We start from the raw sequence: 27500 nt of genomic DNA on the forward strand, positions 1-27500 counted from the left end.
ATAGTGTGTTGCTTTGTGAAGAGTGTGAGTATTCGGTGTTTATGTACTCACAGCGATATCGTTCATGGATCTGCTGAGGTTGTTTAGCTGAGCCCAGGTTATAGAGGAGGCGTTCAGGTTGATCAGGTGATGAGACACTGAGGCAAAGTTGTCATTCATACCGTCTAGATCCTTCAACAGGACTACAACACAGCTGTCACATGCTGCAAGGACACAAACAAGACACACATTATCACACACACACACACACACACACACACACACACACACACACACTTATCACGTCCATCACAACACTGTGTTAGCAGGTCGCTGCTGAAACGTTAAAATGTCCTCCCTTAATGTCTTCTAGAAGTTATAAGCTGATATTTTTCAGAGTGTTACATTGATACTAACAGCTCATTTCAGTCTCTCCTTCGTCCCCCCGTTGTCTAGGTCTCTACTCACGTTCACAGGCCATGTCACGTCCGTGCTGTACAGGAACACTGTATCTACGGGAACAGCTGTCACACTGTTTGCCTGTCAAGCCGTCTCCACAGCGACACTCCCCTGTCCGAGGGTCACAGCGGCCGTGTTTACACTGACACTCTGAACACACAGGGAAGAAAGCAGACGCCATTATAACTATCTGTTAGAGGACCACGGGGAACAGCAAGAGAAGCAATACTTAAAAAAAAAAAATAAATATTGGAGAAAAAAACCATACAAATTTAGTTAGCCATCAACAATCCATTGAAGGTGAAGAAGAAAACAAACTATTGAAAGTAATAATGTCGTCTCTCCCCCTGCTAGTCAGTCAGCATCATCACCACCTTTTCTCTGTGGTTTAACTCACTCCTGCATCCCTCAGGGCTGTAGTCCCAGTACCCAGGGGCACAATGGCGACAGTTAGGTCCACTGATCCCTGGTTGGCAGGCACACGACCCGTTCCCGGGGTCACATGGTTGGACCTGGGCCGCCGCCGCGTCACAGTCACAACGACGGCACCCAGAACACGACTCGTAGCCAAACGCACCGTCCTGTGGAAAAACACAAACATACAATTGTTTTTATTTAACTAGGGAAGTCAGTTAAGAACACATTCTTATTTACAATGGCAGCCTTAACCCAGGCCAAACCCTAACGGCACTGGGCCAATTGTGCACCGCCCTATGGGACTACCGATCACAGCCAGTTGTGATATAACTTGGAATCGAACCAGGGTCTGTAGTGATGCCCCTAGCACTGTGATGTAGTGCCTTAGACCGCTGCGCTACTCGGGAGCCCAATGAGGAGAGGACATAGACAGCAGGCCAAGACCTTGACTGGTAGCCAGTCAGTTACTGTGAATGACTTGATTGACTGGTAGCCAGTCAGTTACTGTGAATGACTTGATTGACTGAACGACAGTCAGCTGAGTGCAATATTGAGGGTATTTGGACAAAGTCAGTAGTGTGAGGTTAGATAGACAGTTCAGTAGCTACCTGGCAGGGTCTCTGATGATAACTGAGTTCAGTAGGTACCTGGCAGGGTCTCTGATGATAACTGAGTTCAGTAGGTACCTGGCAGGGTCTCTGATGATAACTGAGTTCAGTAGGTACCTGGCAGGGGTCTCTGATGATAACTGAGTTCAGTAGGTACCTGGCAGGGGTCTCTGATGATAACTGAGTTCAGTAGGTACCTGGCAGGGGTCTCTGATGATAACTGAGTTCAGTAGGTACCTGGCAGGGGTCTCTGATGATAACTGAGTTCAGTAGGTACCTGGCAGGGGTCTCTGATGATAACTGAGTTCAGTAGGTACCTGGCAGGGGTCTCTGATGATAACTGAGTTCAGTAGGTACCTGGCAGGGGTCTCTGATGATAACTGAGTTCAGTAGGTACCTGGCAGGGGTCTCTGATGAGAACTGAGTTCAGTAGGTACCTGGCAGGGGTCTCTGATGATAACTGAGTTCAGTAGGTACCTGGCAGGGGTCTCTGATGATAACTGAGTTCAGTAGGTACCTGGCAGGGGTCTCTGATGATAACTGAGTTCAGTAGGTACCTGGCAGGGGTCTCTGATGATAACTGAGTTCAGTAGGTACCTGGCAGGGTCTCTGATGATAACTGAGTTCAGTAGCTACCTGGCAGGGGTCTCTGATGAGAACTGAGTTCAGTAGGTACCTGGCAGGGGTCTCTGATGATAACTGAGTTCAGTAGGTACCTGGCAGGGTTCTCTGATGATAACTGAGTTCAGTAGGTACCTGGCAGGGGTCTCTGATGATAACTGAGTTCAGTAGGTACCTGGCAGGGGTCTCTGATGATAACTGAGTTCAGTAGGTACCTGGCAGGGGTCTCTGATGATAACTGAGTTCAGTAGGTACCTGGCAGGGGTCTCTGATGATAACTGAGTTCAGTAGGTACCTGGCCGGGGTCCCTGATGATAACTGAGTTCAGTACCCACCTGGCAGCGGTCACAGTGTGGTCCAGTCACACCTTGTTTACATTGACATTGTCCTGTGTGACGGTCACATGAAGCTGTGCCACAGGGAGAGCAGTTGCATCCTGGGTAAATAAGAGAGAGATGGGGAGATAATTGCAGAGACGACTGACCGGAAACCGTCTCACACAGAGGAAGTGATTTGTTAACCCTTCTTATTAACCAGGTTAAGACCTTGTGGTGAAAACAACTCGTTTTTGAGACTTCCTGGATTAAAGAGAAATACATTTAGTGGAAGTTAGAGGCTATGTAAACTGGGATTAGGCTAGAGAGGGTATGGATGTGTGTGTGTGTGTGTGGATTTGTGTGTTGTGTGTGTGTGTGTTTGCGTGTGTATCTGTGTTTGCACGTGCATTAACACGTACAGACCTGTGTGTGTGTGTGCGTTTGCATGAGCACATCCGTGTGCTCAAGTGTGTGTCTGTGTGTATTGTCCGACCGGGCCAGGTTGGTCTTACTGGTACAGTTCCTGGCAGTGACGGCGTCACCGTAGAAACCGGGGGCACAGATCTCGCAGTGCGTCCCGGCGGTGTTGTGCATGCAGTTGTGACACTCGCCCGTCAGCCCGTCACAGTCGCTGAACAGCATGTTGGGGTCCGTGTTGTCATGGCAATGGCAGAGCTGGCACTTGCTGCCAATAACCACGGGGTTGCCGTAGAAACCGGGAGCACACCTGAAGGAGGGTAGAGACAGAATGAGGAGGAGGAGGAGGAGTCAGCGCGTGGATTGGACACAGGTGTGTTTGTTCAGGTCATCAAACAAATGAAGTATGAGACTTTTTTTTTCATAAAAACTTCTCTCTTCACTGTTAAGTCAACTTGTGTACACATGGCAAGATTGTTATATAGTAAAGCTGATTTCATCATTGAGTGGACTGCTGACCTTTGACACTGGGGCCCAGCGTAGCCAGGCATACACAGACACTGCATCCTGTTGAGTTTCTCCACACAGCCCACTGCAAAACTACACAGGAGAGAAGAGGGAGCAGCCAGGAGTTGTAGTCAGAGACACAAACCAATCTACAGTTTCTACAATACGTAACAGCTGAGCAAAGAGAGGATCTATGAGAGGAGAGGAAAGGAGAGGTTACTGACTTGTTGGAGGACACCTGCAGAGGACAGGGGCAGAAAAGAGAAGAAGAAGAGGAGAGGAAAGGAGAGGTTACTGACTTGTTGGAGGACACCTGCAGAGGACAGGGGTAGAAAAGAGAAGAAGAAGAGGAAAGGAGAGGTTACTGACTTGTTGGAGGACACCTGCAGAGGACAGGGGCATGTGTCACAGGAGAGGGTTTGTCCATCTAGAGAGTTGTTACCATGGAAACCACCTTGACATTTCTCACAGTGCTCTCCAGCCCTGTTGTGTTGACAGTTCTGAGAGAAACATCAACACATCAACATATACACCTCACAAAACACAGACATTAAAACACAAGGATTTTTTTGGTAATATATATGATGATGTGCCCAGAGGCAGTAGATAAAACAGTCTGTCAGCCATGATGATGTGCCCAGAGGCAGTAGATAAAACAGTCTGTCAGCCATGATGATGTTCTCAGAGGCAGTAGATAAAACAGTCTGTCAGCCATGATGATGTGCCCAGAGGCAGTAGATAAAACAGTCTGTCAGCCAAGACGTAAAAGTCTGTAGCCATGATGATGTTCTCAGAGGCGTTTAGCCATGAGATTTACAGTAGTTTTCAGTTATGAGTAGTCTGTAGATATAGTGCGGTAATTCTGTCAGCTGATGTTCCCAGCAGTAGATATCTGTCAGCCTTGATGTTCTCAGAGGTTCCAGGAATTTACAGTACTGACTACAGTTATAGTGGTGTTATAGTACTGACTACAGTTATAGTGAAGTTATAGTACTGACTACAGTTATAGTGGAGTTATAGTACTGACTACAGTTATAGTGGTGTTATAGTACTGACTACAGTTATAGTACTGACTACAGTTATAGTGGTGTTATAGTACTGACTACAGTTATAGTACTGACTACAGTTATAGTGGTGTTATAGTACTGACTACAGTTATAGTACTGACTACAGTTATAGTGGTGTTATAGTACTGACTACAGTTATAGTACTGACAACAGTTATAGTACTGACTACAGTTACATTAGTACTGTCTACAGTTATTTATAGTACTGACAACAGTTATAGTACTGACTACAGTTACAGTGGTGTTATAGTACTGACTACAGTTATAGTACTGACTACAGTTATAGTACTGACTACAGTTATAGTGGTGTTATAGTACTGACTACAGTTATAGTACTGACTACAGTTATAGTGGTACTGACTACAGTTATAGTGGTACTGACTACAGTTACAGTGGAGTTATAGTACTGACTACAGTTATAGTACTGACTACAGTTATAGTACTGACTACAGTTATAGTGTTGTTATAGTACTGACTACAGTTATAGTACTGACTACAGTTATAGTGGTGTTATAGTACTGACTACAGTTATAGTGGTGTTATAGTACTGACTACAGTTATAGTGGTACTGACTACAGTTATAGTGGTACTGACTACAGTTACAGTGGAGTTATAGTACTGACTACAGTTACAGTACTGACTACAGTTATAGTACTGACTACAGTTATAGTGTTGTTATAGTACTGACTACAGTTATAGTACTGACTACAGTTATAGTGTTGTTATAGTACTGACTACAGTTATAGTACTGACTACAGTTATAGTGGTGTTATAGTACTGACTACAGTTATAGTACTGACTACAGTTATAGTGGTGTTATAGTACTGACTACAGTTATAGTGGTGTTATAGTACTGACTACAGTTATAGTACTGACTACAGTTATAGTGGTGTTATAGTACTGACTACAGTTATAGTGGTGTTATAGTACTGACTACAGTTATAGTGGTGTTATAGTACTGACTACAGTTATAGTACTGACTATAATTCAGCTGGAAAGCCAACATATTCATGTCATTAACAGTTGATTACAGAGAGATGAGAGTCTGCATCTTCCATTGTGATACAACTTCCTGATCCATCCAGGAGTAACCTACGAATTACATTTTTGCATTACTGTTTGCGATTGATGTAAAGAATCTTTGTGATTGGTATAAACAAGCAGCACTCACTTCACAGACTCCAGACCCGTCCAGACACTGGTCAGAGTGGCCATTACAGTTGCAGGGAACACACTTCCCCAGGAACAGACCCTTAGTGTCTCTGTAGGACCCTGGAGCACATTGCTGGAGTTTTAGTTATAGGAGGGGGAGAAGAGAGAGAAGGTGAGGGAGGGCGAGCAGGGGGACAGAGAGAAGGTGAGGGAGGGCGAGCAGGGGGACAGAGAGAAGGTGAGGGAGGGCGAGCAGGGGGACAGAGAGAAGGTGAGGGAGGGCGAGCAGGGGGACAGAGAGAAGGTGAGGGAGAGCAGGGGGACAGAGAGAAGGTGAGGGAGAGCAGGGGGACAGAGAGAAGGTGAGGGAGCAGCAGGGGGACAGAGAGAAGGTGAGGGAGAGCAGGGGGACAGAGAGAAGGTGAGGGAGAGCAGGGGGACAGAGAGAAGGTGAGGGAGAGCAGGGGGACAGAGAGAAGGTGAGGGAGAGCAGGGGGACAGAGAGAAGGTGAGGGAGAGCAGGGGGACAGAGAGAAGGTGAGGGAGAGCAGGGGGACAGAGAGAAGGTGAGGGAGAGCAGGGGGGAGAGATAGAAGGTGAGGGAGAGCAGGGGGGACAGAGAGAAGGTGAGGGAGAGCAGGGGGACAGAGAGAAGGTGAGGGAGAGCAGGGGGACAGAGAGAAGGTGAGGGAGAGCAGGGGGACAGAGAGAAGGTGAGGGAGAGCAGGGGGACAGAGAGAGAAGGTGAGGGAGAGCAGGGGGACAGAGAGAAGGTGAGGGAGAGCAGGGGGACAGAGAGAAGGTGAGCGAGAGATAGAAGGTGAGGGAGAGCAGGGGGACAGAAATAAACTGAGACGGAGATTCTGACTTGATTCCTATCTGCATGGACAAATCTGTGGACACATAATCATTGTTTATCAAACCAAACTATAAGGTTGGGATATCTGAAGTAAAAACCTAAAAACAAAATCCATATTTAGGTATCCAGCAATGTAATAACATACAGTAGTACCCACATGTATATTAAACAGTCAGCTGGATGTGATCTGACCTGGCTGGGTTAGTAACACAGTAATAACACAATACTAAATCAGTCAACCCATTCCAACCTGGCTGGGTTAGTAACACAGTAATAACACAATACTAATCAGTCAACCCAGTAGTTACCGGGACAGAGGCAGATCTCTACGCTGTTGGGCTATGGTTAGTAACCCAGTAATAACCAAGTAATGTTTTAGTAATAACACATTAATAACATATGAATAACATGACCCAGTCATATCATCCTAAAATAGTCCTAACATAGTCTTAACCTGTTAATAACATAGTAATAGCTCAGTAATAACATAACCCAGTCCTAACGTCGTCCTAACGTCGTCCTAACGTCGTCCTAACATAGTCCTAACGTCGTCCTAACATAGTCCTAACCCGTTAATAACATAATAATAGCTCAGTAATAACACATTTAGAACACATTACTGACACCAACCTGGCAGGAGTCTCCCTGGTAGTTCGCAGGACAGAGACAGATCTCTACGCTGTTGGCGTGTCGCCCCGTGGGCAGGGTCTGTGCTCCCTCCAGCACGACCCCGCGTAGCGACACAGTGTGGGCAGACTGGGAGTGGAGAGCTCTGATCTGGAGAGACTCTAAACCCACCAGAACCATCATCAGTTCCTCTCTAGACACCACGTTACCCGTCCGGGCGTGGCGGAAACTTCCCTGGGGGGGTAGAGAGAGAGATGGGGGTGAGAGTAGGCATGGGTATTATGATGTCGGTGGCAGGTAGCCTAGTGGTTAGAGCGTTGGGCCAGTAACCGAAAGGTTACCGAAAGGTAACCGAAAGGTTACTAGATCGAATCCCCTGAGCTGACAAGGTAAAAATCTGTCGTTCTGCTCCTGAACAAGGCAGTTTAACCCACTGGCACTCATAGGACTTCATGTTACACAAAACATGTATGTTTTGCTCGATAAAGTTCATATTTATGTCCTAAATCCCATCCCCAGGTGGTCAGGGTCCCTCCAGCACCATGTGGACTATCCCCAGGTGGTCAGTGTCCCTCCAGCACCATGTGGACTATCCCCAGGTGGTCAGTGTCCTACCTCCACCATGTGGACTATCCCCAGGTGGTCAGTGTCCTACCTCCACCATGTGGACTATCCCCAGGTGGTCAGTGTCCTACCTCCACCATGTGGACTATCCCCAGGTGGTCAGTGTCCTACCTCCACCATGTGGACTATCCCCAGGTGGTCAGTGTCCTACCTCCACCATGTGGACTATCCCCAGGTGGTCAGTGTCCTACCTCCACCATGTGGACTATCCCCAGGTGGTCAGTGTCCTACCTCCACCATGTGGACTATCCCCAGGTGGTCAGTGTCCTACCTCCACCATGTGGACTATCCCCAGGTGGTCAGTGTCCTACCTCCACCATGTGGACGATCCCCAGGTGTGGTTCTTCAGGTGAAGAATATGCTCGCTCCATAAACACCAGGGTCATCTGGTTACCCTGGAGACACACACACAGTCTTTATTATCAGACGCACAACCATTATCAACAGGGATTAACCAGCTTTACTGGTAGTTAATGTTAATGAGAACAGCTACATTATCAACAGGGATTAACCAGCCTTACTGGTAGTTAATGAGAACAGCTACATTATCAACAGGGATTAACCAGCCTTACTGGTAGTTAATGTTAATGAGAACAGCTACATTATCAACAGGGATTAACCAGCCTTACTGGTAGTTAATGTGAATGAGAACAGCTACATTATCAACAGGGATTAACCAGCCTTACTGGTAGTTAATGTTATTGAGAACAGCTACATTAACAGGGATTAACCAGCCTTACTGGTAGTTAATGTGAATGAGAACAGCTACATTATCAACAGGGATTAACCAGCCTTACTGGTAGTTAATGTGAATGAGAACAGATACATTATCAACAGGGATTAACCAGCTTTACTGGTAGTTAATGTGAATGAGAACAGCTACATTATCAACAGGGATTAACCAGCCTTACTGGTAGTTAATGTGAACAGCTACATTATCAACAAGGATTAACCAGCCTTACTGGTAGTTAATGTGAATGAGAATAGCTACATTATCAACAGGGATTAACCAGCTTTACTGTTAGTTAATGTGAATGAGAACAGCTACATTATCAACAGGGATTAACCAGCCTTACTGGTAGTTAATGTGAATGAGAATAGCTACATTATCAACAGGGATTAACCAGCTTTACTGTTAGTTAATGTGAATGAGAACAGCTACATTATCAACAGGGATTAACCAGCCTTACTGGTAGTTAATGTGAATGAGAATAGCTACATTATCAACAGGGATTAACCAGCTTTACTGGTAGTTAATGTGAATGAGAACAACTACATTATCAACAGGGATTAAACAGCCTTATTGGTAGTTAATGTGAATGAGAACAACTACATTATCAACAGGGATTAACCAGCCTCATTGGTAGTTAATGTTAATGAGAACAGCTACATTATCTGCCTTACTGGTAGTTAATGTGAATGAGAATAGCTCATCAGTTGACTGAGAAATTCATACAGTGCATTTGGAAAGTATTCAGACCCCTTGACTTTTTCCACATTTTGTTACTTTACAGTCTTATTCTAAAATTGACTAAATTACTTTTCCCCCCTCATCAATCTAAAAACATGTTTTTTAGAAATGTTCGCTTATTTATTAAAAATAATAAACAGAAATACCTTATTTACATAAGTATTCAGACCCTTTGCTATGAGACTCGATTTGGAAAGGCACACACCTGTCTATATAAGGTCCCACAGTTGACAGTGCATGTCAGAGCAAAAACCAAGCCATGAGGTCGAAGGAATTGTCCGTAGAGCTCAGAGACATGATTGTGTTGAGGCACAGATCTGGGGAAGGGTATCAAAACATTTCTGCAGCATTGAAGGTCCACAAGAACACAGTGGCCTCCATCATCCTTAAATGTAAGAAGTTTGGAACCACCAAGACTTCCTAGAGCTGGCCACCTGGCCAAACTGAGCAATCGGGAGAGAAGGGCCTTGGTCAGGGAGGTGACCAAGAAACCGATGGTCACTCTTACAGAGCTCCAGAGTTCCTCTGTGGAGATGGGAGAACCTTCCAGAAGGACAACCATCTCTGCAGCACTCCACCAATCAGGCCTTTATGGTAGAGTGGCCAGACGGAAGCCACATGCTTGAAGTTTGCCAAAAGGCACCTAAAGGACTCTCAGACCATAAGAAACAAGATTCTTTGGTCTGATGAAACCAAGATTGAACTCTTTGGTCTGAATGCCAAGCGTCACATCTGGATGAAACCTAGCATCATCCCTACGGTGAAGCATGGTGGTGGCAGCATCATGTGGGGACGTTTTTCAGCGGCAAGGACTGGGAGACTAGTCAGGATCGAGGCAAAGATGAACTGAACAAAGTACAGAGATCCTTGATGAAAACCTGCTCCAGAGCGCTCAGGACCTCAGACTGTGGCGACTGTTCACCTTCCAACAGGACAACGACTCTAAGCATACAGCCAAGACAACGCAGGAGTGGCTTCGGGACAAGTCTCTGAATGTCCTTGAGTGGCCCAGCCAGAGCCTGGACTTGAACCCGATCAAACATCTCTGGAGAGTCCTGAAAATAGCTGTGCAGCGACGCTCCCCATCCAACCTGACAGAGCTTGAGAGGATCTGCAGAGAAGAATGTGAGAAACTCCACAAATACAGGTGTGCCAAGCTTGTAGCGTCATACCCAAGAAGACTCAATGCTGTAATCGCTGCCAAAAGTGCTTCAACAAAGTAAACTGTCTGAATACTTATGTAAATATGATAGTTTTTTTTAATGTTTTTTTATTAGCAAAAATGTCTAAAAACCTGTTTTTGCTTTGTCATTATGGGGTATTGTGTGTAGATTGATAAGGGGAAAAAACAATTTAATCCATTTTAGAAAATGGCTGTAACGTAACAAAATGTAGTAAAAGTCAAGGGGTCTGAATACTTTCCGAAGGCTCTGTACGCACAGCATTTAAACAACACAAGCGCATCTTTCTTTTGAGCAGAATTGAACCAGATCTCTGATCTCTTAACTGGTAGGAACAAGGTTTACATACCTCATACTTTATTTCAGACGCTTCAAAGGATACCAAGTACTACTTTGGCGTTAACATCATTCTACTGTGTTTAGGTGTAAAGCATGGTCCCTGTGGTGGGATGTGTACCTTGAGAATGACGTCAGGTCGAGAGGCTTCAGCGGGCAGAGAGAGAACATCTCCTCTCATAGTCTGAGTGTGCAGACGATACCGCAGATACCCTCCATAAGATGATACCTAAATAGAGATGATTAGAGAGGGATGAGAGGGAGGGAAGGAGAGATGGAGAGAGGGAGAGGGACAGAGACAGAAGAGGTGGAGAGCGAGACAGAAGAAAGAGAGGAATAACAACAAAGGGATAGAAAGTGACCGTTACAGAGAGATCGATATTGACAGAGAAGACAGGAAGAGACAGAAGACAGGAAGAGACAGAGAAAGAGAGGAAAGGAAGAGACAGAGAGGACAGGAAGAGACAGAAGACAGGAAGAGACAGAAAGGGACAGAGAAGACAAGGAAGAGACAGAACACCGGGAGAGACAGAGAGTCTTGTGATCAAGCACTAATGCTAGAGGAAGGTTAACTAAGCATGTTCAAATGGCAAGATAAGCCAGGTGTTATACTCTAGACGAAACAAAGATCCCTATCTCTACCTCTTTAGTGTGTGTGTGTGTGTGTGTGTGTGTACTATATATAGTCCTTAGCACTAGTGTAATCTGATGTAGCCTCCTTTTGCTCCTGCAAACACTGATGCATTTATTTCACCCACCCCAGCAGCTTGTCTCATCCTGTCCTTTCTGTCTTTTCCTGACCTCTGTCTCTGTCTCTTCCTGTCTTCTGTCTCTTCCTGTCCTCTCTGTCTCTTCCTGTCCTCTCTGTCTCTTCCTGTCCTCTCTGTCTCTGTCTCTTCCTGTCCTCTCTGTCTCTTCCTGTCCTCTCTGTCTCTGTCTCTTCCTGTCCTTTCTGTCTCTTCCTGTCTTCTGTCTCTTCCTGTCCTCTGTCTCTTCCTGTCCTCTGTCTCTTCCTGTCCTCTGTCTCTTCCTGTCCTCTGTCTCTTCCTGTCCTCTGTCTCTTCCTGTCCTCTGTCTCTTCCTGTCCTCTCTGTCTCTTCCTGTCCTCTCTGTCTCTTCCTGTCCTCTCTGTCTCTGTCTCTTCCTGTCCTCTCTGTCTCTGTCTCTTCCTGTCCTCTCTGTCTCTGTCTCTTCCTGTCCTCTCTGTCTCTGTCTCTTCCTGTCCTCTCTGTCTCTGTCTCTTCCTGTCCTTTCTGTCTTTTCATGTCCTCTCTGTCTTTTCCTGTCCTCTGTCTTTTCCTGTCCTCTCTGTCTTTTCCTGTCCTCTCTGTCTCTTCCTGTCTTCTGTCTCTTCCTGTCCTCTCTGTCTTTGTCCGTACCTTGTCTCCCAGGTATGTTCTAGGAGCGTGCCAGAAGAGGTCTTGGTAGACATCAGGTACATCACTAAGGTCCGCTTCCACCACATCCTGACCAGGATATACTGTCACAGGAACTTCCTGTCTGTCTGCTCCCAGCAGCACCCAGGCCATCATGTCCAACACCTATAGAGATGTTATAATAACATGACATTATAATATAACATTAATATAACACTTCCTGTCTGACTGCACCCAGACCATCATGTCCATCACCTATAGAGATGTTATAATAACATGACATTATAATATAACATTAATATAACACTTCCTGTCTGACTGCACCCAGACCATCATGTCCATCACCTATAGAGATGTTATAATAACATGACATTATAATATAACATTAATATAACACTTCCTGTTTGACTGCTCCCAGACCATCATCTCTATCACCTGGGGATTATACACATTACATATTACTACACATAAACAACGTTAATACGTGTAAAACAAACTTTACTTAAACCACACAGCATTGATTCAAAACATGCTAAATTGTGTTGCAGCACAAAAAAAGTACATCTGAGTTTTATGTCAGTTGCAAAGTATGGAACTGTTGAGCAAACACACAAACTATAAGCACAACCCTCTGTCCTCTGTACTGTCCTCTACCTCAGTCCGTCGTTTCTCTGAGCTACGACAGCGGTTGGTGGCTCCGAAACAGAAACAGGAAGTGCAGCCTTTAGGGTTGGCGGGGTCAAGGTAGAAGGTATCCACTCTGCACTGGTCACAACGACCATCCTGGACATTCTCCTGAAAAAGGAAAGTGAGAAAGTATGCTACTTGGCCAATAACGTCTTTGTGAGATTCTGCTTCCTGGTTGAACACATCCAACTCGAAGGACCATGAAGAATGAAATAACTTAAGGCTGCACGGGAAAAAATGGCCAGCCTTTTTAAAGAAAGGATTCATTATGTTATGTAGCACAGAGAGGAAATACATTTTACATTGACATTAAAGTAAAGTTCACACAGACAGTAGGGTGGAGTTCACACAGACAGTAGAGTGGAGTTCACACAGACAGTAGGGTGGAGTTCAAACGGACAGTAGGGTGGAGTTCACACAGACAGTAGAGTGGAGTTCACACAGACAGTAGGGTGGAGTTCACACAGACAGTAGGGTGGAGTTCACACAGACAGTAGGGTGGAGTTCACACAGACAGTAGAGTGGAGTTCACACAGACAGTAGGGTGGAGTTCACACAGACAGTAGGGTGGAGTTCACACAGACAGTAGGGTGGAGTTCACACAGACAGTAGGGTGGAGTTCACACAGACAGTAGAGTGGAGTTCACACGGACAGTAGAGTGGAGTTCACACAGAGAGTAGAGTGGAGTTCACACGGACAGTAGGGTGGAGTTCACACGGACAGTAGGGTGGAGTTCACACAGACAGTAGAGTGGAGTTCACACAGACAGTAGGGTGGAGTTCACACAGACAGTAGGGTGCAGTTCACACAGACAGTAGGGTGGAGTTCACACAGACAGTAGGGTGGAGTTCACACAGACAGTAGAGTGGAGTTCACACGGACAGTAGGGTAGAGTTCACACAGACAGTAGGGTGGAGTTCACACAGACAGTAGAGTGGAGTTCACACAGACAGTAGGGTGGAGTTCACACAGACAGTAGAGTGGAGTTCACACAGACAGTAGAGTGGAGTTCACACAGACAGTAGAGTGGAGTTCATACAGACAGTAGAGTGGAGTTCACACAGACAGTAGGGTGGAGTTCACACAGACAGTAGGGTGGAGTTCACACAGAGAGTAGGGTGGAGTTCACACAGAGAGTAGGGTGGAGTTCACACAGAGAGTAGGGTGGAGTTCACACAGACAGTAGGGTGGAGTTCACACAGACAGTAGGGTGGAGTTCAAACAGACAGTAGGGTGGAGTTCACACAGACAGTAGAGTGGAGTTCACACAGACAGTAGGGTGGAGTTCACACAGACAGTAGAGTGGAGTTCACACAGACAGTAGAGTGGAGTTCACACAGACAGTAGGGTGGAGTTCACACGGACAGTAGAGTGGAGTTGACACGGACAGTAGGGTAGAGTTCACACAGACAGTAGGGTGGAGTTCACACAGAGAGTAGAGTGGAGTTCACACAGACAGTAGGGTAGAGTTCACACAGACAGTAGGGTGGAGTTCACACAGACAGTAGAGTGGAGTTCACACAGACAGTAGAGTGGAGTTCACACAAACAGTAGAGTGGAGTTCACACAGACAGTAGAGTGGAGTTCACACAGACAGTAGAGTGGAGTTCACACGGACAGTAGGGTGGAGTTCACACAGACAGTAGAGTGGAGTTCACACAGACAGTAGGGTGGAGTTCACACGGACAGTATGGAGTGGAGTTCACACGGACAGTAGGGTGGAGTTCACACGGACAGTAGGGTGGAGTTCACACGGACAGTAGGGTGGAGTTCACACAGACAGTAGAGTGGAGTTCACACAGACAGTAGGGTGGAGTTCACACAGACAGTAGGGTGGAGTTCACACAGACAGTAGGGTGGAGTTCACACAGACAGTAGAGTGGAGTTCACACGGACAGTAGGGTAGAGTTCACACAGACAGTAGGGTGGAGTTCACACAGACAGTAGAGTGGAGTCCACACAGACAGTAGGCTGGAGTTCACACAGACAGTAGAGTGGAGTTCACACAGACAGTAGAGTGGAGTTCACACAGACAGTAGGGTGGAGTTCACACAGAGAGTAGGGTGGAGTTCACACAGAGAGTAGGGTGGAGTTCACACAGAGAGTAGGGTGGAGTTCACACAGACAGTAGGGTGGAGTTCACACAGACAGTAGGGTGGAGTTCAAACAGACAGTAGGGTGGAGTTCACACAGACAGTAGAGTGGAATTCACACAGACAGTAGAGTGGAGTTCACACAGACAGTAGGGTGGAGTTCACACGGACAGTAGAGTGGAGTTCACACGGACAGTAGAGTGGAGTTCACAAAGACAGTAGGGTTGAGTTCACACAGACAGTAGGGTGGAGTTCACACGGACAGTATGGAGTGTGGACACAGAGAGTAGGGTGGAGTTCACACAGACAGTAGGGTGGAGTTCACAGAGCCAGTAGAGTGGAGTTCACACGGACAGTAGAGTGGAGTTCACACGGACAGTAGGGTGGAGTTCACACAGACAGTAGAGTGGAGTTCACACGGACAGTAGGGTGGAGTTCACACGGACAGTAGAGTGGAGTTCACACGGACAGTAGGGTGGAGTTCACACAGACAGTAGGGTGGAGTTCACAGAGCCAGTAGAGTGGAGTTCACACGGACAGTAGAGTGGAGTTCACACGGACAGTAGAGTGGAGTTCACACGGACAGTAGAGTGGAGTTCACACGGACAGTAGAGTGGAGTTCACACGGACAGTAGGGTGGAGTTCACACAGACAGTAGAGTGGAGTTTACACAGACAGTAGGGTGGAGTTCACACGGACAGTATGGAGTGGAGTTCACACGGACAGTAGGGTGGAGTTCACACGGACAGTATGGAGTGTGGACACAGAGAGTAGGGTGGAGTTCACACAGACAGTAGGGTGGAGTTCACACAGCCAGTAGAGTGGAGTTCACACAGCCAGTAGGGTGGAGTTCACACAGACAGTAGGGTGGAGTTCACACGGACAGTAGAGTGGAGTTCACACAGACAGTAGGGTGGAGTTCACACAGACAGTAGGGTGGAGTTCACACGGACAGCAGGTCTGACCTTGCAGAGGCATCGTCCCGTGTCAGAGTCACACACTTCCTCCTCTGTCGCCGCGTCGTTGCAGTCACATGGCCTACAGTTGGGGTAACCATAGAAACCATGGGTGCAGCGATCACACTGACGACCAATGATGTTGTTCTTGCATCTGAGAGACGAAAACAAACCAGTCAGTCAGTAGGTAACATTACAGTACAGAGAGAATATTAAGAGTAGAGCAGGCCAGATGTATCGATGTGTCCGTTTAAGAGTTGAGCAGGCCAGATGTCTCCGTTTAAGAGTAGAGCAGGCCAGATGTACCGATGTCTCTGTTTAAGAGTAGAGCAGGCCAGATATATTGATATCTCCGTTTAAGAGTTGAGCAGGCCAGATGTATTGATGTCTCCGTTTAAGAGTAGAGCAGGCCAGATGTCTCCGTTTAAGAGTAGAGCAGGCCAGATGTATTGATATCTCCGTTTAAGAGTTGAGCAGGCCAGATGTCTCCGTTTAAGAGTAGAGCAGGCCAGATGTCTCCGTTTAAGAGTAGAACAGGCCAGATGTCTCCGTTTAAGAGTAGAGCAGGCCAGATGTCTCCGTTTAAGAGTTGAGCAGGCCAGATGTCTCCGTTTAAGAGCAGAGCAGGCCAGATGTATTGATATCTCCGTTTAAGAGTAGAGCAGGCCAGATGTCTCCGTTTAAGAGTAGAGCAGGCCAGATGTCTCCGTTTAAGAGCAGAACAGGCCAGATGTCTCCGTTTAAGAGTAGAGCAGGCCAGATGTCTCCGTTTAAGAGCAGAGCAGGCCAGATGTATTGATATCTCCGTTTAAGAGTTGAGCAGGCCAGATGTCTCCGTTTAAGGGTTGAGCAGGCCAGATGTATAGATGTCCCCGCCTCTAGAACCCCGCCTCTAGAACCCCGCCTCTAGAACACCGCCGCTAGAACCCTGCCTCTAGAACACCGCCTCTAGAACACCTCCTCTAGAACACCGCCTCTAGAACACCGCCTCTAGAACCCTGCAGCTAGAACACCGCCTCTAGAACCCTGCCGCTAGAACACCGCCTCTAGAACGTCGCCGCTAGAAACCAGTTGGTCACAGGTACTTTAGTTTGTTTTACCTGCACTGTCCACTGTCGGTGTCACAGCTGACGTCGAGAGCGGTGACTCCAGGACGGGAGCAGTTGCAGACCTCACAGCCGACCAGAGGATGACAGCCGAACGTCTGGGGCTCACACTGAATACACTCTGGGAGCACGGTCCTCGGTGGGCAGATACAGTCTCCAGTCACCGGGTCACACAGCCGTGTACCACACTGACACACTGCAGGGGAGAGGAGAGGAGAGGAGAGGAGAGGAGAGGAGAGGAGAGGAGAGGAGAGGAGAGGAGAGGAGAGAGAGGAGAGAGGAGAGGGAAGTTACTGTGGTGTAGAAGTGAATGAATACAACAACACACAGTACAATAAACACATCTCCCTCCTCCCATCCCCAAACACTCCTCACTCCTCCCTCCTCCTCTTCCCTCCATCCTCACTCCTCCTCCCTCCTCCTCCTCCCTCCTCCTCCTCTTCCCTTCTCCTCCCTCCTCCCTCCCTCCTCCTCTTCCCTCCATCCTCACTCCTCCTCCTCACTCCTCACTCCTCCTCCCTCCTCCTCCTCTTCCCTTCTCCTCCCTCCTCCCTCCCTCCCTCCCTCCCTCCTCCTCTTCCCTCCATCCTCACTCCTCCTCCTCTTCCCTTCTCCTCCCTCCTCCTCCTCTTCCCTCCATCCTCACTCCTCCTCTTCTTCCCTCCATCCTCACTCCTCCTCCCTCCTCCTCCTCTTCCCTTCTCCTCCCTCCTCCCTCCCTCCTCCTCTTCCCTCCATCCTCACTCCTCCTCCTCTTCCCTCCATCCTCACTCCTCCTCCTCTTCCCTTCTCCTCCCTCCTCCCTCCCTCCTCCTCCTCCTCTTCCCTTCTCCTCCCTCCTCCCTCCCTCCTCCTCTTCCCTCCATCCTTACTCCTCCTCCTCTTCCCTCCATCCTCACTCCTCCTCCCTCCTCCTCCTCTTCCCTTCTCCTCCCTCCTCCCTCCCTCCTCCTCTTCCCTCCATCCTCACTCCTCCTCCTCTTCCCTCCATCCTCACTCCTCCTCCCTCCTCCTCCTCTTCCCTTCTCCTCCCTCCTCCCTCCCTCCTCCTCTTCCCTCCATCCTCTCCTCCATCCTCACTCCTCCTCCCTCCTCCTCCTCCTCTTCCCTTCTCCTCCCTCCTCCCTCCCTCCTCCTCTTCCCTCCATCCTCACTCCTCCTCCTCTTCCCTCCATCCTCACTCCTCCTCCCTCCTCCTCCTCTTCCCTTCTCCTCCCTCCTCCCTCCCTCCTCCTCTTCCCTCCATCCTCACTCCTCCTCCTCTTCCCTCCATCCTCACTCCTCCTCCCCTTCCCTCCATCCTCACTCCTCCTCCTCCTCCTCCTCCCTCCCTCCCTCCTCCTAGACATTACACTAAATGACATTCAGCCAGGCCCTGTGTAGTGACTCACATCTACAGTTGGGGAATCCCCAGTAGCCCGTGGTACACTGTGAGCAGTCCCTGCCGATGACGTTAGGTCTGCACTGGCACTGCCCGCCGAAGGGTTCGCAGGTATCGCTGTCCGCGCCCACCTCATGGCAACCGCAGGGCATGGCACCGTTGTTGAAGAACGCAGAGAGAGAGATGGCTGAACTACGACAGAATGGAGAGGCTGTGGCAGGACTGGAGAGAGAGGGGGGAGGAGATGTGGGGAGAGGGGGAAGAGAGAGAGTGGGGAGGAGATGGGGGGAGAGGGGGAAGAGAGAGAGGGGGGGACAAAGGAACATGGGAGGAGAGGTATTCACACTAGAGTTAGTCTGTAGTGAGTCTCTAGTGAGTCTGTAGTGAGTCTCTAGTGAGTCTGTAGTGAGTCTGTAGTGAGTCTGTAGTGAGTCTGTAGTGAGTCTCCAGTGAGTCTGTAGTGAGTCTGTAGTGAGTCTGTAGTGAGTCTGTAGTGACAGACAATTAGCTGTCCAGCTACTGACCAGGTGAGATTTGGTTCTGGGTACTGAAAGTAAATTTGAGCAAGTATATCTGTTCAGTAACAACTACTGTAACTTGTATTAGCTTGTAACAACATCAATATAGACACAGACATGCTGTACAGTAAACTCACTTGATGTAGAAGCTGTTCTGTCCACAGTTGCTGATGAAGTCATATGATTTGTCCAGAGGTTGTTCAGACAGGTAACTGGAGCTGTACCTGCTCTCTGGCACCACCAGAACATAGTCCTGACACACACATATGACGTTAGGTTGGATAGATTCTATAGGTTGTATAGGTTATATAGGTTGGATAGATTCTATAGGTTGTATAGGTTATATAGGTTGGATAGATTCTATAGGTTGGATAGATTCTATAGATTGTATAGATTCTATAGGTTGGATAGATTCTATAGGTTGGATAGATTCTATAGATTCTATAGGTTCTAAAGATCCCATATGTTATGTAAGTTATATATATTATATAGGTTGTATAGATTCTATAGGTTATATAGGTTGTATAGATTCTATAGGTTATATAGATTCTATAGATTCTATAGGTTGTATAGATTCTATAGATTCTATAGATTCTATAGGTTATATAGGTTGTATAGATTCTATAGGTTATATAGATTCTATAGGTTCTATAGATTCTACAGGTTGTATAGATTCTATAGGTTGTATAGATTATATCGATTCTATAGGTTCTATAGGTTGGATAGATTCTATAGGTTGGATAGATTCTATAGATTGTATAGATTCTATAGGTTGGATAGATTCTATAGGTTGGATAGATTCTATAGATTCTATAGGTTCTAAAGATCCCATATGTTATGTAAGTTATATATATTATATAGGTTGTATAGATTCTATAGGTTATATAGGTTGTATAGATTCTATAGGTTATATAGATTCTATAGATTCTATAGGTTGTATAGATTCTATAGATTCTATAGATTCTATAGGTTATATAGGTTGTATAGATTCTATAGGTTATATAGATTCTATAGGTTCTATAGATTCTACAGGTTGTATAGATTCTATAGGTTGTATAGATTATATCGATTCTATAGGTTCTATAGGTTATATAGATTCTATAGGTTCTATAGATTCTACAGGTTGTATAGATTCTATAGGTTGTATAGATTATATCGATTCTATAGGTTCTATAGGTTCTACAGGTTGTATAGATTATATAGGTTGTATAGATTCTATAGATTCTATAGATTCTATAGGTTATATAGGTTGTATAGATTCTATAGGTTATATAGATTCTATAGGTTCTATAGATTCTACAGGTTGTATAGATTCTATAGGTTGTATAGATTATATCGATTCTATAGGTTCTATAGGTTCTACAGGTTGTATAGATTATATAGGTTGTATAGATTCTATAGGTTCTATAGGTTGTATAGATTCTATAGGTTCTAAAGATCCCATATGTTATATAAGTTATATATATTATATAGGTTATATAGATTCTATAGGTTCTATAGATCCCATATGTTATATAAGTTATATATAGTATATAGGTTATATAGATTCTATATGATGTATAGATCCTATATGTTGTATAGATTCTATAGATACTATAGGTTGTATAGATTCTATAGGTTCTATAGATTCTACAGGTTGTATAGATTCTATAGGTTGTATAGATTATATCGATTCTATAGGTTCTATAGGTTATATAGATTCTATAGGTTCTATAGATTCTACAGGTTGTATAGATTCTATAGGTTGTATAGATTACATCGATTCTATAGGTTCTATAGGTTCTACAGGTTGTATAGATGATATAGGTTGTCTAGATTCTATAGATTCTATAGGTTCTATAGGTTGTATAGATTCTATAGGTTCTAAAGATCCCATATGTTATATAAGTTATATATATTATATAGGTTATATAGATTCTATAGGTTCTATAGATCCCATATGTTATATAAGTTATATATAGTATATAGGTTATATAGATTCTATATGATGTATAGATTCTATATGTTGTATAGATTCTATAGATACTATAGGTTGTATAGGTTGTATAGATTCTATAGGTTGTATAGATTATATAGGTTCTATAGATTATATAGATTCTATAGGTTATATAGATTCTATAGGTTATATAGATTTTGTAGGTTATATAGGTTATATAGATTCTATAGGTTATATAGATTCTAGAGGTTCTATAGATTCTAGAGGTTCTATAGATTCTAGAGGTTATATAGGCTATATAGATTCTATAGGCTATATAGATTCTATAGGTTGTATAGATTCTATAGATTTGATAGGTTATATAGGTTGTATAGATTCTATAGGTTTTATAGGTTATATAGATTCTAGAGGTTCTATAGATTCTATAGGTTATATAGGCTATATAGATTCTATAGGTTGTATAGATTCTATAGGTTATATAGATTCTATAGATTTGATAGGTTATATAGGTTGTAAAGATTCTATAGGTTCTATAGGTTCTATAGAGTCTATAGATTCTATAGGTTATATAGATTATATAGGTTCTATAGGTTATATAGGTTATATAGATTCTATAGGTTATATAGATTCTATAGGTTATATAGATTGTATAGATTCTATAGGTTCTATAGATTGTATAGATTCTATAGATTCTATAGATTCTATAGGTTGTATAGATTGTATAGGTTCTATAGATTGTATAGATTGTATAGATTCTATGGATTCTATAGATTCTATAGGTTCTATAGGTTCTATAGATTGTATAGATTCTATAGATTGTATAGATTGTATAGGTTCTATAGGTTCTATAGGTTCTATAGATTCTGTAGGTTCTATAGATTCAATAGGTTATATAGATTATATAGGTTATATAGATTTTGTAGGTTGTTCACCACCAGAACATAGTCCTAATATAAACATAAGTAACAGGTATAAATTAGAAATGTATAATTTTATCCAAACTTCCAGAGTTCTGCAGTAGGAAGTTTGGATAAAGTTATACATTTGTAATTAGTAGTTCTTTTTTTACTGTGACAATGTGAGGTTTGGTGAGGTTAGGTTCTATAGATCCCATATGTTACATAAGTTATATATAGTATATAGGTTATATAGATTCTATATGATGTATAGATCCTATAGGTTGTATAGATTCTATAGATACTATAGGTTGTATAGATTCTATAGGTTCTATAGATTCTACAGGTTGTATAGATTCTATAGGTTGTATAGATTATATCGATTCTATAGGTTCTATAGGTTCTATAGATTCTATAGGTTCTATAGATTCTACAGGTTGTATAGATTCTATAGGTTGTATAGATTATATCGATTCTATAGGTTCTATAGGTTCTACAGGTTGTATAGATTATATAGGTTGTATAGATTCTATAGATTCTATAGGTTCTATAGGTTGTATAGATTCTATAGGTTCTAAAGATCCCATATGTTATATAGGTTATATAGATTCTATAGGTTCTATAGATCCCATATGTTATATAAGTTATATATAGTATATAGGTTATATAGATTCTATATGATGTATAGATTCTATATGTTGTATAGATTCTATAGATACTATAGGTTGTATAGGTTGTATAGATTCTATAGGTTGTATAGATTATATAGGTTCTATAGATTCTATAGATTATATAGATTCTATAGGTTATATAGATTTTGTAGGTTATATAGGTTATATAGATTCTATAGGTTATATAGATTCTAGAGGTTCTATAGATTCTAGAGGTTCTATAGATTCTAGAGGTTATATAGGCTATATAGATTCTATAGGCTATATAGATTCTATAGGTTGTATAGATTCTATAGATTTGATAGGTTATATAGGTTGTATTGATTCTATAGGTTCTATAGGTTATATAGATTCTAGAGGTTCTATAGATTCTATAGGTTATATAGGCTATATAGATTCTATAGGTTGTATAGATTCTATAGGTTATATAGATTCTATAGATTTGATATGTTATATAGGTTGTAAAGATTCTATAGGTTCTATAGGTTCTATAGATTATATAGGTTATATAGATTATATAGGTTCTATAGGTTATATAGGTTATATAGATTCTATAGGTTATATAGATTGTATAGATTCTATAGGTTCTATAGATTGTATAGATTGTATAGATTCTATAGATTCTATAGGTTGTATAGATTGTATAGGTTCTATAGATTGTATAGATTGTGTAGATTCTATAGGTTCTATAGATTCTATAGGTTCTATAGATTGTATAGATTCTATAGATTGTATAGGTTCTATAGGTTCTATAGGTTCTATAGATTGTATAGATTCTATAGGTTCTATAGATTGTATAGATTGTATAGATTATATAGGTTATTTAGATTTTGTAGGTTGTTCACCACCAGAACATAGTCCTAATATAAACATAAGTAACAGGTATAAATTAGAAATGTATAATTTTATCCAAACTTCCAGAGTTCTGCAGTAGGAAGTTTGGATAAAGTTATACATTTGTAATTATTAGTTCTTTTTTTACTGTGACAATGTGAGGTTTGGTGTCAGAGTTGAGCTATGTATTTTTTATTTAACTCGGCAAGTCAGTTAAGAACAAATTCTTATTTACAATGACGGCCTACCCCCCGGCCAAACCTGGATGACGCTGGGCCAATTGTGCGCCGCCCTATGGGACTCCCAATCACGGCCAGATGTGATGCAGCCTGGATTCAAACCAGGGACTGCAGTTCCTTAGACCGCTGCCCCACTCGGGAGTATCTTTTAGTACAGTGTAGACATTGACCCAGTCTTCCTGGATGGACTCACCAGCCAGAGTGTTTTGCCATCAGGGACTTGGACAGTCAGGAATATCTCGTTGTCCGTCACGTCCAGAATGATCTGGTTCTCGGAGATCAGAACGCTACGGCAACCATAACCATGGGGACAGAAGGAGGCGTTGGCATGGCCTGGAAGAGGAAGAGGAATGATGATCATTCACATCACAAAGAGATTCCAACTGCCAAAAGATTCAACTGCCAAAAGATTCAACTGCCAAACGATTCAACTGCCAAAAGATTCAACTGCCAAAAGATTCAACTGCCAAAAGATTGAACTGCCAAAAGATTGAACTGCCAAAAGATTCAACTGTCAAAAGATTCAACTGCCAAACGATTCAACTGCCAAACGATTCAACTGCCAAACGATTCAACTGTCAAAAGATTCAACTGATTTTTCAGTCTCCTTAGTTCCTGTGTTTTGCTCATTTGACTCATTCATGAAAGTCCTAAAAGTATTCTGCTATTGAGCATTGGTAGGACCTAAAATGACACATGGCTTTATCGTTGGCTTTTATACATAAATGTTTGACTAGGAATGCTTTGAAGATTGACCAGTAGATCACGATCGACAGATTGGTGAACACTGATGTACTGTAGCTGGTGTAGGTTTGGGGGCTCACCCTGCCAGATGCGTCCCCCGTTGATGAACACCTGGACAGGGTAGGTGGGGTGGAGGGGCTGGTGGTAGTGGAGGATGAAAACGTAGCGACCCAGAGTGTGGACACGGGCAGAGTACACTGCTGCATTCTGGAGTACAGGAAGAGACAGAAGATATTTACATGAATACCTGAAGTCATTATTTGGTAGAAAACGACAGTGAGAAGTAAAAAAAAAAAAAGGAGTAGCATGTTATCAATCTGTGGGGACTGACTATGAGGGGAGATCTAGAAAGTGAGGAGATTTAGGAAATTAGTTGTTGCTTTTTGATAATAAATGAACACCTAAAGTCAGCTCTCTCTTGAGAAAGAGGTTCCCAAATAAAATGTCCTAGACCAGGTACTGGAGTAAAATGACCAACAAAATAAAATATATTTGAAAAGGTACCTGGCTGTTATCAAGGCGGAAGTGGTCCACGTTATCCGCAGCGGTGGGAGGACGGGCTCTTGCCGGCTCTAGGGGGGGGTCATCAGGGGAGGCCAGGACAGGCTGCTGGCCCAATAACCCTTGACCTTCCTTCAACACCAGCGAATCAGACGGGGTCTGGAACCTCGACGCGATACAGGATGAACTGGGGACAGAGAAAAAGAGGAGGGAGTTGAAGAAGAAGGGAAAGGAGAGGGTAGAGGAAGAGAGAGGGTAGAGGGTAGAGGGAGAGGAGGGAAGAGGGACAGGGTAGTGGAAGACAGAGGGTAGAGGGCGAGGAGGGGGTAGAGGGTAGAGGGAGAGGAGGGGAGAGGGTAGGGTGGGAGGGAGGGAAGAGGGTAGAGGAAGAGGAGGGGAGAAGGTAGGAGGGAGGGAGAGGTTAGAGGAAGAGGAGAGGGACAGGGTAGAGGAAGAGAGAGGGTAGAGGGCGAGGAGGGGGTAAAGGGTAGAGGGAGAGGAGGGGAGAGGGTAGGGTAGTTGGGAGGGAGGGAGGGAGGGAAGAGGGTAGAGGAAGAGGAGGGGAGAAGGTAGGAGGGAGGGAGAGGGTAGAGGAAGAGTAGAGGGTAGAGGGAGAGGAGGGGAGAAGGTAGGAGGGAGGGAGAGGGTAGAAGGAGAGTAGAGGAGGAGTGAGGGAAGAGGGGACGAGAAGAGAGGAGAAGAGAAGGGAAAGAGGAAAGGGGAAGAGAGGAGAAGAGAAGGCAAAGAGGAAAGGGAAAGAGGAAAGGGGAAGAGAGGAGAAGAGAGAAGAAGAGAAGGCAAAGAGGAAAGGGAAAGAGGAAAGGGGAAGAGAGGAGAAGAGAGAAGAAGAGAAGGCAAAGAGGAAAGGGAAAGAGGAAAGGGGAAGAGGTGAGAGGAGAAGAAAGGGGAAGAGAGAAGTGGAGAACGGAGGGAGGAACAGAGGGGAGGGGAGAAAAGAGAAAATTAACCTGTGGAAAATAGAATGTAGCAGTAGATCAGGGACTCAGAGCTGGAGTGGCGCTGTACACAGACCGGTGACTTGACACCGACTACAGCATATGACTCCTGAACAGGTAACCAAATGGTTACCCGGACTATTTGCATTGTGTGCCCTTCCCCTGCTATACATTCATGTACATACTACCTCAATTGGCCCGACCAACCAGTGCTCCCACACATTGGCTAACTGGGCTATCTGCATTGTGTTCCACCTCCCGCCAACCCCTCTTTCACGCTACTGCTACTCTCTGTTCATCATATCTGCATAGTCACTTTAACCATATCTCCATCTACATACTACCTCAATCAGCCTGACTAACCGGTGTCTGTATGTAGCCTCTCTACTGCTACTCTCTGTTCATCATATATGCATAGTCACTTTAACCATATCTATATCTACATACTACCTCAATCAGCCTGACTAACCGGTGTCTGTATGTAGCCTCGCTACTCTTATTTTCAAATGTCTTTTTACTGTTGTTTTATTTCTTTACTTACACACACACACACACACACACACACACACACACACACACACACACACACACACACACACACACACACACACACACACACACACACACACACACACACACACACACACACACACACACACACACACACACCTTTTCGCACTATTGGTTAGAGCCTGTAAGTAAGCATTTCACTGTAAGGTCTACTACACCTGTTGTATTCGGCGCATGTGACAAATAAACTTTGATTTGATTTGACTTCTTCAGGGTGAGCATCACTGGTTACCTGTCAGGTGAGATACAGTGGACCTACAGATAGTCTAGGTGATAGTAAAGGTTCCTGGTCTGGTTACCTGTCAGGTGAGATACAGTGGACCTACAGATAGTCTAGGTGATAGTAAAGGTTCCTGGTCTGGTTACCTGTCAGGTGAGATACAGTGGACCTACAGATAGTCTAGATGATAGTAAAGGTTCCTGGTCTGGTTACCTGTCAGGTGAGATACAGTGGACCTACAGATAGTCTAGGTGATAGTAAAGGTTCCTGGTCTGGTTACCTGTCAGGTGAGATACAGTGGACCTACAGATAGTCTAGGTGATAGTAAAGGTACCTGGTCTGGTTACCTGTCAGGTGAGATACAGTGGACCTACAGATAGTCTAGGTGATAGTAAAGGTACCTGGTCTGGTTACCTGTCAGGTGAGATACAGTGGACCTACAGATAGTCTAGGTGATAGTAAAGGTTCCTGGTCTGGTTACCTGTCAGGTGAGATACAGTGGACCTACAGATAGTCTAGGTGATAGTAAAGGTACCTGGTCTGGTTACCTGTCAGGTGAGATACAGTGGACCTACAGATAGTCTAGGTGATAGTAAAGGTACCTGGTCTGGTTACCTGTCAGGTGAGATACAGTGGACCTACAGATAGTCTAGGTGATAGTAAAGGTTCCTGGTCTGGTTACCTGTCAGGTGAGATACAGTGGACCTACAGATAGTCTAGGTGATAGTAAAGGTTCCTGGTCTGGTTACCTGTCAGGTGAGATACAGTGGACCTACAGATAGTCTAGGTGATAGTAAAGGTTCCTGGTCTGGTTACCTGTCAGCTGAGATACAGTGGACCTACAGATAGTCTAGGTGATAGTAAAGGTTCCTGGTCTGGTTACCTGTCAGGTGAGATACAGTGGACCTACAGATAGTCTAGGTGATAGTAAAGGTACCTGGTCTGGTTACCTGTCAGGTGAGATACAGTGGACCTACAGATAGTCTAGGTGATAGTAAAGGTTCCTGGTCTGGTTACCTGTCAGGTGAGATACAGTGGACCTTAGGCGCCAGGTATTCCATAGTGAACTTCTCCCGGGGAACCAGGTACACTTTGTGCTGGAAAACACAAGATATGTGTCAGAAAACATATAGACCTTATATTATATCTCCCTATGGATCCTAAACATCCGGGA

At 44.5% G+C, this 27500-nt stretch overlaps 1 protein-coding gene across 3 annotated transcripts in view; it reads right to left on the reverse strand.

Moving 5' to 3' along the window:
* Window positions 1-27500, reverse strand: part of LOC106572912 (laminin subunit alpha-5) — a 243676-nt gene that overhangs the window by 81656 nt on the left and 134520 nt on the right. For all 3 annotated transcript variants that reach the window (XM_045696499.1, XM_045696498.1, XM_045696500.1), the window contains 21 exons: window positions 27344-27423; window positions 24584-24767; window positions 24160-24286; window positions 23529-23668; window positions 18897-19012; window positions 18252-18463; window positions 16855-17056; window positions 15764-15908; window positions 12672-12812; window positions 12021-12182; window positions 10763-10870; window positions 7965-8048; window positions 7033-7263; window positions 5563-5676; window positions 3695-3825; window positions 3338-3418; window positions 2914-3128; window positions 2420-2520; window positions 836-1019; window positions 448-588; window positions 52-203 (listed from right to left, as the gene is read on the reverse strand). In XM_045696499.1, coding sequence (XP_045552455.1) covers window positions 52-203; window positions 448-588; window positions 836-1019; window positions 2420-2520; window positions 2914-3128; window positions 3338-3418; window positions 3695-3825; window positions 5563-5676; window positions 7033-7263; window positions 7965-8048; window positions 10763-10870; window positions 12021-12182; window positions 12672-12812; window positions 15764-15908; window positions 16855-17056; window positions 18252-18463; window positions 18897-19012; window positions 23529-23668; window positions 24160-24286; window positions 24584-24767; window positions 27344-27423 — 3051 coding nt within the window. The remainder of the gene's footprint in view (window positions 1-51; window positions 204-447; window positions 589-835; window positions 1020-2419; window positions 2521-2913; window positions 3129-3337; window positions 3419-3694; window positions 3826-5562; window positions 5677-7032; window positions 7264-7964; window positions 8049-10762; window positions 10871-12020; window positions 12183-12671; window positions 12813-15763; window positions 15909-16854; window positions 17057-18251; window positions 18464-18896; window positions 19013-23528; window positions 23669-24159; window positions 24287-24583; window positions 24768-27343; window positions 27424-27500) is intronic.

The sequence above is a fragment of the Salmo salar genome, chromosome ssa15 (genome assembly GCF_905237065.1).
Source record: "Salmo salar chromosome ssa15, Ssal_v3.1, whole genome shotgun sequence".
In the NCBI taxonomy this organism is placed as follows: Eukaryota; Metazoa; Chordata; class Actinopteri; order Salmoniformes; family Salmonidae; genus Salmo; species Salmo salar.